Raw genomic sequence first — 12,268 nt, 5'->3', positions numbered from 1 at the left:
AAACAACAGAAAGAAAAATCGATCAGATACACCGTTTGTGTCTAGAAGGACAGTTTTGTACGAAAGCTATAGACCTATCTTCTGCACAGAAAAAAATTTGCTTGATTTCTGTTTCATTTCTTTTCATTGTAATTATAATTCTAGTACGTCTACGAAGATTCTTTGGATTTAATAGCCAAACTTCCAACTGTTGCTGCCACCATATATAGGAATCTGTTTAGAGATGGCTCTAGTATCGGAACAATAGACGCTCAAAAGGATTGGAGTGCAAACTTTGCCTCAATGCTTGGCTATAGTGATCCACAGTTTACGGAACTTCTCCGGTTGTATTTAACTATTCACAGGTAGGTTTCTAATTTTCTTTTGGGGCTGTTGCCCCATATTCTTAGGATGTAGTACGGAAAAAAAATTGAATCAAAATTATATGAAAAAATTGTCATTGGTCACGGTCTTTTAAATCATGATATATTATGACATTTGCTGGTATCGAGATATATATAAAAACTGAAATCTACCCGTTGGAATCAGTTGCTATTGGGTTTTGGAACTGGTTGAACATTGATGCTAATGAAAACCCCTCTAAAAATCCACGAGAGCTCTGCTGGATGTATTATAGACCAGTGTTGTGTGTCATCACTTTTGATGTTTGAGAAGAGGCTGTTCAGCCCCTCCTCCCTTTCTGTTTACTATGGTAAAAAAGAAAAAGAATGCAGCATTTGACTTTACAGTCTTGACCGGTGGTGCTGATCTCCGTTTCATCCTCCCCAGGATTCTCCAGGTACCCATTTAGAGCTTAGTTGACTCTGACTGAGCATATAGAGTCACGCCACTAACCCTCGTTCCAAACCAAATAACCACCGACATCAGGATTCGAAGCCCTGTCGTCGCGGGCAAATAATTTCAAATCTAGCGTGCCAACCACTTGACTTGTTATAATTAATAATTATAGGATAATTAATTTTATGCTTTGTATACATCACCCAGGCACGTCTACAGGAATTTTTCGGGTAGGTGGGGGGGGGGGATTGATTAACAAGAAAATTTTATTTCATAAATTTTGTTAGATGCCCAGACAAATTTTGAATTTTAGGAAGGGGGATTCGAGTCTCGAAGCCCTTCCCACCTCGTACACCTCCCCTTTTGTTGCTCTTTTTTGCAATATAATATTATGTATTTGGCAAAAAATTTCGTAAAATTTTGCATTACGTATTTGTATTCCTGATTCAAAGTTCTTTTCAAATTTAATCTCACTGGTGTTGCAAATTATATCCATTTGCAATACAAGCACGCGCAGATACCTCATACCGATACTAATGTAGGAGTAATTAATAAAGGATCAGTTTTTACTAATCTGATTGTAAATTTTGAAAATTAGCAGAAATCATCAGAATTTGGAGGGAGTAAGGTACCAGAAACATAGAGGTGGTACCCCACCTTAGGGTTTTACTTTGGTCAGAAATTACTTTAATTTCTTCAACTTAATTGAATTATTTCAATTTCTTCAATTTAATTTAATCATTTCAATTTACTTCATATTCGAAATAATGTAGAACTATAAGTGACGGAAACTGATAGTGGGAACTGTGGGAAAGGAAAAATTGATTAGGAGTAATAAAAATCACATGCTGTTATGTATTTTAGCATCAGTTAAAAAAATATTGTCTTATTTACAGCTAATGAAAACTTTATCAAGCACCCCTCTTTACGAGTAAAGTGGTTCATGACGACTCAGGTGTTTATCAATGAGCCTTGACAGGTTGTACATATACTCAGTATGAAGAGTATTTGTATCTTAAAAACAGTTATACTATACATCCTGAATAGGAAAAGATGAAAGGACAACGCAAGTTTGGCGTCATTCGGTGGTGACAAGTTTTGATCTAAGATCTTTGGGATTTTACACAGACAAAGATGGCAAGAAAAAGCTTATAGGTGGGTCGGAAGATAAGAAATTACTTCAAAATTACTTTGATTAAAAAAGACAAGTTTTATTTTTTATTTTACTGCTTTAAGAGAGCACGACTAATACAGAATGTAGATTCATGAGCTATTATGATGAGCAGCAAATGAGAGCAAAATGAGATATTAAGAGCAGCAAATAAAGATGTATTTGGAGAATTTGTTTACTGGACGTTGAAGTTTTGAATTTTGATCCTTGGAACATAATCCTTGAATCTGAATAGAATCCTTCAATCAAAGGAAACTTTGAAGCCTTGGAACAGATTTTCTAAATGACATGGCAACCAAAGTAATTGATAGCTTGTGCTGTGATGAGGCTTTTTTGCCAGAAAGTGTTGTATTTGTCTTCAGTTGAAAATGTTTCTCCAATTCCAAGATCTTAAGAATAGCAAAACATAAGGTAAATCTGTGAAATTATATTTTTGCAATTATTTCAGGACTATATGAAGTTATTGAGTAGCTGTAAAAATTTTAAAATAACATTAAGATTAGTTTATTGTTATGTAAAGAAATTAAAGAGAAAAATTTATTATTAGCGAATGAAAAAGATGGGGTTTTTATTGTTGACATTAATAAGAAATACTCCATGGAGAATGGCTCTAAATATTTGATGTGACTTCTTTTGTCATTTTCGTTAAAATAGACATTTAAAGTGGGTTTTTGTGCTCTATTATTTTGACAACCTTTGTTTGTATATCTATTTTTTGCTGGATTTGTAACCAAATGTTCTTATCATATTTGAATTAAAGATGTCCTTATTCATATTTGAACATGGAGAATAGATTCTTTCAACAATACATTCAAAAGGATCGATAGTCTGAAAACATGAAGATACATGCTATGTCACCAAGAATAGTGAGGAATTGATTAATAGATTTAAAGAGAGGAAAGCCTTCTTTCATTCCAGTTCCTACTTGTCGTTTATTTCATCAGTCGTGATTCGTTAACCTGGTTCCTTGATTATATAAAATACAAACAAATAGAAAAGCAAAATCTGACAAAGAAATTAATTCTCGAGCGGGGGGATGGGGTACATTCTCCGTCCTCCCCCTTCCCCTTCTGAAGCAACGATTTAATCTCTTTCTAAATCGAAGCTTTGTATTTAGTGCTAAGCTTTGAGTACCATTAGGCCAAAAAAAACAGAGTTTTTTTTTACTGCCAGTCTTGATGCAACCTATTGCCCAAAATACTTGATAACTTCAATTCAGGCCGAAGGCCTCGACCGAGTCCGTTGATTTTGAATTGAAGTTATCAAGTATTTTGGGCAATAGGTTGCGTCAAGACTGGGCTGTGTAATTGTAGACAAAGAAAAGCCAAGACAGATAGTCCAAGTAATTGAGAGGCAAATGTTTAAATGGCTGGGGCACGGGTAATACTGGCAGTATTTTTCCTTTTGAATTTTCCTTTTAAGACTGGCAGAATTTTTCCTTTTGAATGTATTGTTGAAAGAATCTATTCTCCATGTTCAAATATGAATAAGGACATCTTTAATTTGAGTTAAAAAAGAGTTGAATAGAGTTTGAAAGAACAGGAAGATAAGCCTGTGTACCAAGATCAGAATATTGGATGCCAAGGCTGTACCCAGAGGGGGGGGGTTTGAAACCCTCCTGAAATGTTTTTTTGACTCGTAAAAACGTAACAAAAATGGATATAAACAAAGGTTGTATGCGTTTTTGAGTTTTTTTTGTGTAAAACCCCCCACAAAAAAAAATATTTGAGTAAAACCCCCTCCAAAAAAAAATCCAGGGTACGGCCTTGTTGGATGTTACAGTAATGACAGCGGTCATGTATGGTTTAGAGACGTGGGTGCTTTTGAAGACGGAGGAAGACTTGTTAGATGTTTTTCTGAAGAAATGTCTCTGGGTAGTTTTGGGTACCGGCTAGACTGACCATATATCAAACAGTAGGTGACACGAAAAATGTGGTTCTATCCTACTTTCTTGGGCTATAATGAAACAAAGGTTGAGACGGCTAGGATACGTTTTGTGGCTGAAAGTTAACAGACAGGCAAAGATGGTCCTTGTTGGCCATCCATCCATGGCCAACCGAAAAGCAGGTCCTTCCGAATGGGGCTGAAAGGGGTTGTAAGGAAGTTTTTAAAGGAAATTGCGGCTGTTTGGGAAGGGGTAAAGAGGAACGCTTGGAATATATTGGGATGGAGGATTGGCGTATGCTGCAGTGTTGGCCTCGAGGGGTTTGGTTCTCCTGTGAGTTGTTAGTATGAGTAGTTGTATGTAATAGATTCAGAATTGATCATTTTTCCAGAAAGCCTTCTAGAAAGAAAAGAAAGCTATCGCCCTTCTTTAAGAAGAAGGATAATGTAAAATTCTCAGAAATGTGAGAATTCGACAATGAATTTCTTTGCCTGATTGTGCCTTTGATCAAGTATTGCATTGACTGTCCGTTTTTGTATTTTAGTGTATAGTCAAGGAACCAGGATAGGGGATTACGCTTGATGATACAATAAATGGATTTACGCCCAAATTATTCCTCTCATGTGGCGGCTAAACTATGTTAGACCTCTTGTCTCTTGTCTAGATGATTCTCTAGTTCGTTTTTCTTTCTTTTTTAAAGAAAAAATAATACGCATAATTGTCTTTGGAAGCGATTCAAGAGTGGGATACGAACTGTAACGGCAATGTTGATTCAATTGAAAAGGTTGGGTTTGTTCCTGATAATGCACGTCTTGTCAAGGAATTGCAATGGTGACGGGTAAAACACATTCTCGATTCAATGGATAAAATGGCCATAGTGAATCAGTTGAAAAGATGGCGTTTATTTTGATGATGCGCGTGTCGTATGGTTGGCGAGGAGAATATTATGAGATATGATTGCTTTTGACCATATAACTTACTATTTTTATATTTTTGACTTTGCTCGTGATGTTTTTAAAAATAAGTTCTGAAACAGTCAAACTTTTTTGTAGCATATTTCCTTGTTCAATAATCCGAGGCTAATTTTCGCTTCATAGTATTCAAAGCTTAGCACCAAACACAAAGCTTCGATTTAAAAAGAGAACGAGCGAATAATTCGTTGCCTCTTAAACCGGGGGCATCGGTTCAGGGGGGATAGAGAGAGCGCATTGCCTTCAGCGCTTGATCAAAGGGACATGAAATAACTGCTTCTAACCAACTACTCTATATAGGCATCCTACTACGCATCGTTCAGACTTTTCGTGCGAAATTCGCCCGACATCGAGAGCGGGATTCAGCATCCGTCACATTGGCCCAAAAATCTGGAACTCAATTCCTGCATCAGTTCGAGAATGTAGCAACAAGCGACATTTTCTAAGACTGGTGAAGCAATATCTTATGACATGCTAGGCATTTTTTTCATTAGGATTTTCTTTTTCGTTGTTGTAAAATTTAGTTAGAAAATGGCTGTGTATTTTCGTTGGCAATATTTTCAGCGCTAAAGTATGCCACCAGGCATGTGCGCTGTTTTGTGACATTTATTTATGTACGTGTTATAAATAAAAATATTCTACTCTACTCTAGGCGCTATCCAGTGTATCAGAATAAATTCAGTCGTATGCTCAATTCTTTCATACTGACAAAGGCAGTCGGTTCTGCCAGATCATTGTATTAGCATTGTAAATTTTCAATTTTAAACACTTCTAAGCACACAAATCCAAAAACTTAAAGAATAGGACGTTAAAAAATAGGACATCATTTCTCTATCTTAGATCGACCGTCATAAGGGGCTTAAACTGTGTTCCTTACAAAAAAGGAGCTCAAGGAAAAGCAAAAAAAGGAAAAAGGAAAGGAGAATCAATCAAGTTAAGAAGATCGTTTTATATGAGTATGGAAAATGAATTCTGCTTTTTCAGTACTTGCTATAATCCTTGTTTTATTGAAGTATGTCGTGACCTGACATATCACGCGAATGCATAATAAGCGAGGTGTAACAATACATCAGGGAGAAAGACTATCAGCTTAAATTGCTTTCTTTTTTTTGTTGAAAGCTTATGAATCGAAAATCAATACAGTACTATCATTTCTAGCCATTCAAGGTCTAAATTGCAGGACCGTATGCAAAGGTTTGGGGGTTATCGATTTTAATCCCCCCCCCCCCCCATTCGAAATATTGCTCCATATTAGCTGTAAAAATGCAAGGAAAAAGACTAGTTCTCCTAAAAAAGCAAGATATATTTATCCAATTCGTAAATTGAACTTAAAACGCAGGTTAAAAAAAACAACTTTTAACCCCCTTCCCGAACGACAATTACATCGTACAATCGGGGGGGGGGGGGGTTACATGAAAAAAAAACCAAATAGCACGTACAAAATTTGTTTATATCCATTTTTGTGCGTTTTTATGAGTCAAAAACATTTCGGGAGGGGTTCAAAACCCCCTAACCCCCCCCCCCCCTGTCTGGGTACGGCCTCGCCTGCTCAGGATTCACAAATTTTCATAATTTTATCGGTTTATTCCGTAATTTTTGTATAATTTATCATTTAATTGTTGTTTTGATGAATTTCTCTCATCCCCTTCCCCCTTCAATCAAATTCATTTATAAATTCCTGCTACGCATGACATTTATGTTTTATGTTAAAAGATGAGTTTTCAGAAAAAAAAATTATAGATTAGAACACCCAAAGTAGTGTAATATTTTTATCTTATTCGGTTATGTATAATTTCAGCTTTGTTTTTGTCATGAGGCAGTTCCAAAGGGAAAACATCAATTTATATGCAAATTGTGTTCGAAAGACGGCTGGAAAGCATCTGGTTTTCTTTCATGTGTCGTGTGAATACATTATTTGGAAACTTTTTTGAATTTCTTAACATCTGTTGACAGATATGTATCTTATATTCAAACTACTGTGTCGAAATATGTAAATAAGACGATGAATAGTATGTTGTGCTAGAAGGGGAGAAATGTTCCCTTCCGTTTTATTGCAAATGAAATAATCCTCACATTCCAAATTTCAAAAAGGGTTATGTTACCTGCAGGGGTGCCAATTCGGTTGAAGGGGCAATCCCCCCCCCCCGATTTTGAAAAAAAAAAATATTTATTTTTGTACCAAATATGAGATTCTTGCTTTTAATGATGGCTCATGAAATGTATAACAATGTAGATACCTTAATATAGAATACCTTGATAGATGGATTGAAGTAGAATACCTTGATAGATGCATTGAAGAATAACAATAAAATGGAATAAGTAGAATAATTATAAATTTCTTCAATTAGGATTAACGGGAACAGATTTTACCTCTTCGTGGCTTTGCAAATTTGAGATTCTTGCTTTTAATAATAACTCATAAAGCTTTACTATTTACATAGTCCTGTAGGTTTTACACGTTGTTGGTTTACAGCTCAATCTTAGATGGAACCATTTTTTGTTTTGTTTGGCAGTAGCAGGAGAAGGTAAATATCACAGTTTATAGAATTAGCAGTATGATCATTCCCTATCTCACCCATTATAAAAACCCGGACCAAGGTGCAAGTGCTCTAGAGAACGTTTTTGCAGATATAAACATAAGCGGTATCAGATCTTTTCACGGGTAGACAAGTCAGATTTCTCTTGGACGTGAAACTTGGCTTCAACGTTGGAACACTAATTTTGAAGAAACTAATTATAAATTAATTTATTCCAATACATACATGAAAATCGGTAATTAGTAGTGCAATGTTATTATTAGATGTTTTTAGGAATTAAAAATAGGTTTCGAAGTCTCAAGTTGGTTTCAAAGGCATTTTGAGAAAGTTTCTGCCAAAATACGTGTTCCAGGGTAATTGGACCGCTGATGGCAGATCAAATGAGAGGAGCTGTTTGTACGCGCCGATATATATATATATATATATATATATATATATATATATATATATATATGTATATATATATATATACGTGCGCGTACATATATACATAGTATATATCATCCTCTTATTTGATCTGCCATCAGCGGTCCAATTACCCTGGAACACGTATTTTGGCAGAAACTTTCTCAAAATGCCTTTGAAACCAACTTGAGACTTCGAAACCTACTTGTAATTCCTATAAACATCTGAACTAATTTTATATATATATATATATATATATATATATATATATATATATATATATATATATATATATATATATTATATCGGCCTGTACAAACAGCTCCTCTCATTTGATCTGCCATCAGCGGTCCAATTACCCTGGAACACGTATTTTGGCAGAAACTTTCTCAAAATGCCTTTGAAACCAACTCGAGACTTCGAAACCTACTTGTAATTCCTATAAACATCTGAACTAATTTTATATATATATATATATATATATATATATATATATATATATATATATATATATATATATATATATATATATATATATATATATATATATATATATATATATATATATATATATATATATATATATATATATACACTACGAGAACTTTACGAAAAAAAAAGTTTTTTTTAAAGAAAAGTAAAGGCCATATTAAACTTAAGATCAGTAGAAATAAAATTTTCTGAAAGTTCCCTAAGAATTTTACGAAAAACACTTCTTAACAGACGTTTGGTATTTTCTTGGATAGGGCTATTATGGCAACTTTTACCACAGCAACCAATAATTAGAACCCAAGTCCTAAAATTGGTCTCAATCATGAACCCTTATCAATATCTAAATTCACAAATTGCAAAGATTTTCAAACAGAGGTTTTTATTGTTTAAATTTCAGGAAAGGTCTGCACATTCCATATTAAAAAATTTACTTAAAATTAAAGGAGTCTTATATATACAATAAATAACGCATAAAATACCAATCCTAACTTGAAAAAGAAATTATAAATTATCCCGTGTCAGATCCACAGGGGGGGGCGAGGGGTGCCCCCATATAGTCGTCTAAAGTAGCGTAATTTAACTAATTAACGCAAGTTTGCATTAATTAAACTTGCTCCTAACGTAAGTTTGGCGGATCAACCTATTTTGCGCCCCCCCCCCTAAAAAAATCCTGGATCCGCCCCTAAAACCATCACGCCTACTCCACCAGTTGTTAGAAGAAGAAAAAAATCCTTATTTTCACAAATTTTATCAACCCCCAGCCCCCTTTTTTTATAAAATCCTACATAGGCCGATCAGTTGAGTCCACTGTATGTAAATAATAGATTAGGTCATAATTTGTATATAAATTAAGTCATACCTGTGAGATGGGACACTTGCAAACCACTTGGCTGGCTCACCAAGTTTTTTTCTGCTTTTTCGCAATTACGAACAATGCACTTTGTAACCATTTCTCATTGATTGACGAAAACACACTAACCCGCTAATGCAGAAATAAGTGGGAGGAGCTTTTTGTTCGCACCGAGAATGAAGACCAGAAATGATCTGCGATAAACTTACTGGATAATTCTATAAACTGTGGTCAATATAGTATAAGGGCTTTTTTGGGAGGAATGGAGGCAACTGGTGGCAGAGTGATCAGGAAACCCTAAGAAACTGGAACATTATAAAAAAAAAACATTTAATTAACCACTAAAAAAAATTCCCGAGCAACATTGGTAATTTTGGTTTGTTTTCCAAAAAAAGGAGAATTTTCTGAAAGATAAAGTTGAGTTTTCTGTTCTCTTTGCCCCCCATCCCAACCCTCAACAAAATTCTTTGCTCTTCCTTTGGTTTAGACCTGAATAGGCAAATGCGATCATTCTAATTAAGGCTTAACTAACTAATTCCAATTTTAATATTTTAGTGACCATGAAGGTGGTAATGTAAGTGCTCACACGGTACACTTGGTTGGCTCAGCATTGTCGGATCCATACCTCTCATTTGCTGCTGGCATGAATGGCTTGGCTGGACCTCTTCATGGCTTAGCTAATCAAGAAGTAAGTGACTTTTGTGGATTAGTAGTTCTTTTGATATGCATTTTGGTTTAAAGACCCGAACTTTTAGCTCTGATGTGTCAAATCAGTTAAATTAAAAAAAATATCTTTTCAATCAGTCCAGTGGCCTCACTTTGGAGACAGGGGGGCCCGTATTTCATATTTTTTGCCCTCCTCTTCCATGGATTTTGAAAATACGTTTTTAGGGTTTTTTCATTGGAAAATTTCTTTTTGGATATTTTCATTGAAAAGGTTCAAAAATGACAAACACCCTTCCCCCCCTACATATTGAAAAATACATTTTGCTTTCCGCCCATAAGTGTTCGCGAATTGATCGCACTGATCTAGTCTGGGAAAAATTAAATCACAGATGAAATTGATGCTCCTAGAGTTTTATACTATAATTTTCCACATGATTTGGCTATTTTCTGTTGTATTTTTAAGTTTAAAGTCCAAGGCCAATAAGTCGAAAGCACAAAAGGGTGTACTGTGTTTTTTAGTATCTCGAGGGAGATTCTTCGACCCAATATCTGGGGAATTTGAGACGTCTCTCTATTGTCCTTTTAGTGTTAATGTTTAGTAATTAGAGGTGATTCTTTGAAAATCCCTAAATTGAAGTCTAAAAGTGGCTTTAAACGATTGTTTGCCTGTTATTTCAAGCAAATTAATGGTCCTAGATCAATTCTAAATTTTTGGTCAACCTTCTTAAGACCATAGGCGGGCATGCCTTGTTTGCCTCTCATTACAGGCAATCTAATGGTCCTATGTCAGTTTTAAATTCTTGGTCAACATTCCTGAGACTCTTGGAAGGCATGCCTTTCCACAAACTAACAAACAACTATGTCTCCAATAAAAAAGTCACGCTTACTCCCGCCATTTACCCGTGCCGAAGCGATTTAAACATTTGCCTCTCAATTACTTGGACTATCTGTCTTGGTTTTTCTCTGTCTACAATTAGCAATGTCTTGATGCAACCTATGCAACCTACTGCAAAATACTTGATAACTTAATTCATGAACATTTTGCAAGAAAATGGTTAAAATTCTGATCAAAAAAGGGATTTGTAAACTATAGGATGTGATGAATATATTAGAAAATTCATTTTTTTTTTTTTGCAATATGAGAGTGCCAACTGCTACTTATAAATTTCTAATATCTAATATATTTAACATACTACGTAACATACTTAAAAATAAATTAACCAGTCGGTTTTCTTAAAATAAAGCTTTATAATTAGGCTCTAGTTTCAGTCAGGTTCTTAAACACTTTTATCTTGAAAAGTTTTAAATTAGTTGAACCACATAACATTTGTTGGCTTGAAATTTTTCTAATTATAGTAGAATCTTCTTTAATGGGGAAAGAATCATGAGTACAAAGGAGACATTCAACTTGCTTAAGCTGTGAGCTTGTTTGAACCTCCTTTGCCCATCTTTTGAAGATAAAAATGAGTATACAAGAAAATAACAACATGATTCTGATTCTGATTTCGATGTATCGAGTAAGAGGCTAATTGGACATTCTGAAATGACAAGTTTCTAAATTTCAAATATATGTTGTGCGTAGTAAAAACGTGAGTTGTGTTACGACAACTAGCATTTGTATCAGCTAGCAGTTGTGTTGCCCTACAGCTCTTTGAGTTTTATTGCTGCATATGACATGAGATTTGATATTCCTACTGTGGTATTTTTGTTAATGCCAAATTTAAGAAATATTATATAAAAAAATAATTATATCTAAAAAATTAAAAAATATATTTTAGTTTCAGCGAGGTTCTTAAACACTTTTATCTTGAAAAGTTGTAGATTAGTTCGCCAACATAATGTTTGTTTGCATGAATTTTCTCTAATTTTCCTGATATCTTTTAAAGAAAAAGGGTCATGACTATAAAGTTCAACTTGCTTGAGCTGTGTGGTTGTTTGAGGAGGTTTGAACCTCCTATGCCCATCTTTTGAAGATGAAAGTGAATATGACAAGGAAATAAGAGTATATTTCCTGTTTCTGACTTGTCAGCTAGTAGTTAATGTTGCTGTGCAACTTTTTAACTCTTACGACTATGTATGATATGTGATGTACTATTCCTTTTCTGATATTTTGCTTTAATGCCACAGTTCTATTTAATAGAACAAATCACTCCTAAGAAATTGAAAAGGTGATTTGTGAAAAAGAAATGATTTGAGCATGTTTGTAATCTATTCTTTAGAACAAAGAGTAATAAAAAAAAAAAAAATTAGATAACGGTAACGGGATTTGTATTAAAGAATAATATATTGAAAAACCTGAAACAAAGCAAAAATCTACTTGATTCTGAAGCTAACTTGAAAAGTCCTGGGTTTGATGTTTGTTGGTTATGTTTGTTGATGGTTAATGTGGTTTAATGGTTATGATTACTGGAAATTGTTTGTTGGTTATGTTGGTTATGATTAATTCATAATAAAATAAAATATTTAATTAAAATATAAAATAAAACATAATAAATTAAAATACTCATAATAAAA

The 12,268-nt window shown here is 34.2% G+C and overlaps 1 protein-coding gene across 1 annotated transcript in view; it reads left to right on the top strand.

The window, feature by feature from the left end:
* Positions 1-12,268, top strand: part of kdn (citrate synthase) — a 93,680-nt gene that overhangs the window by 18,530 nt on the left and 62,882 nt on the right. The window contains exons 5-6 of the mRNA XM_089096040.1: positions 145-344; positions 9,644-9,776. Coding sequence (XP_088952166.1) covers positions 145-344; positions 9,644-9,776 — 333 coding nt within the window. The remainder of the gene's footprint in view (positions 1-144; positions 345-9,643; positions 9,777-12,268) is intronic.

The sequence above is a fragment of the Artemia sp. Qi Xiang Cuo genome, chromosome 1 (assembly GCF_049724085.1).
Source record: "Artemia sp. Qi Xiang Cuo chromosome 1, ASM4972408v1, whole genome shotgun sequence".
In the NCBI taxonomy this organism is placed as follows: Eukaryota; Metazoa; Arthropoda; class Branchiopoda; order Anostraca; family Artemiidae; genus Artemia; species Artemia sp. Qi Xiang Cuo.
Note: the sequence above shows the minus strand (reverse complement) of the source record. Positions and strands in the feature narration are given on the sequence as shown.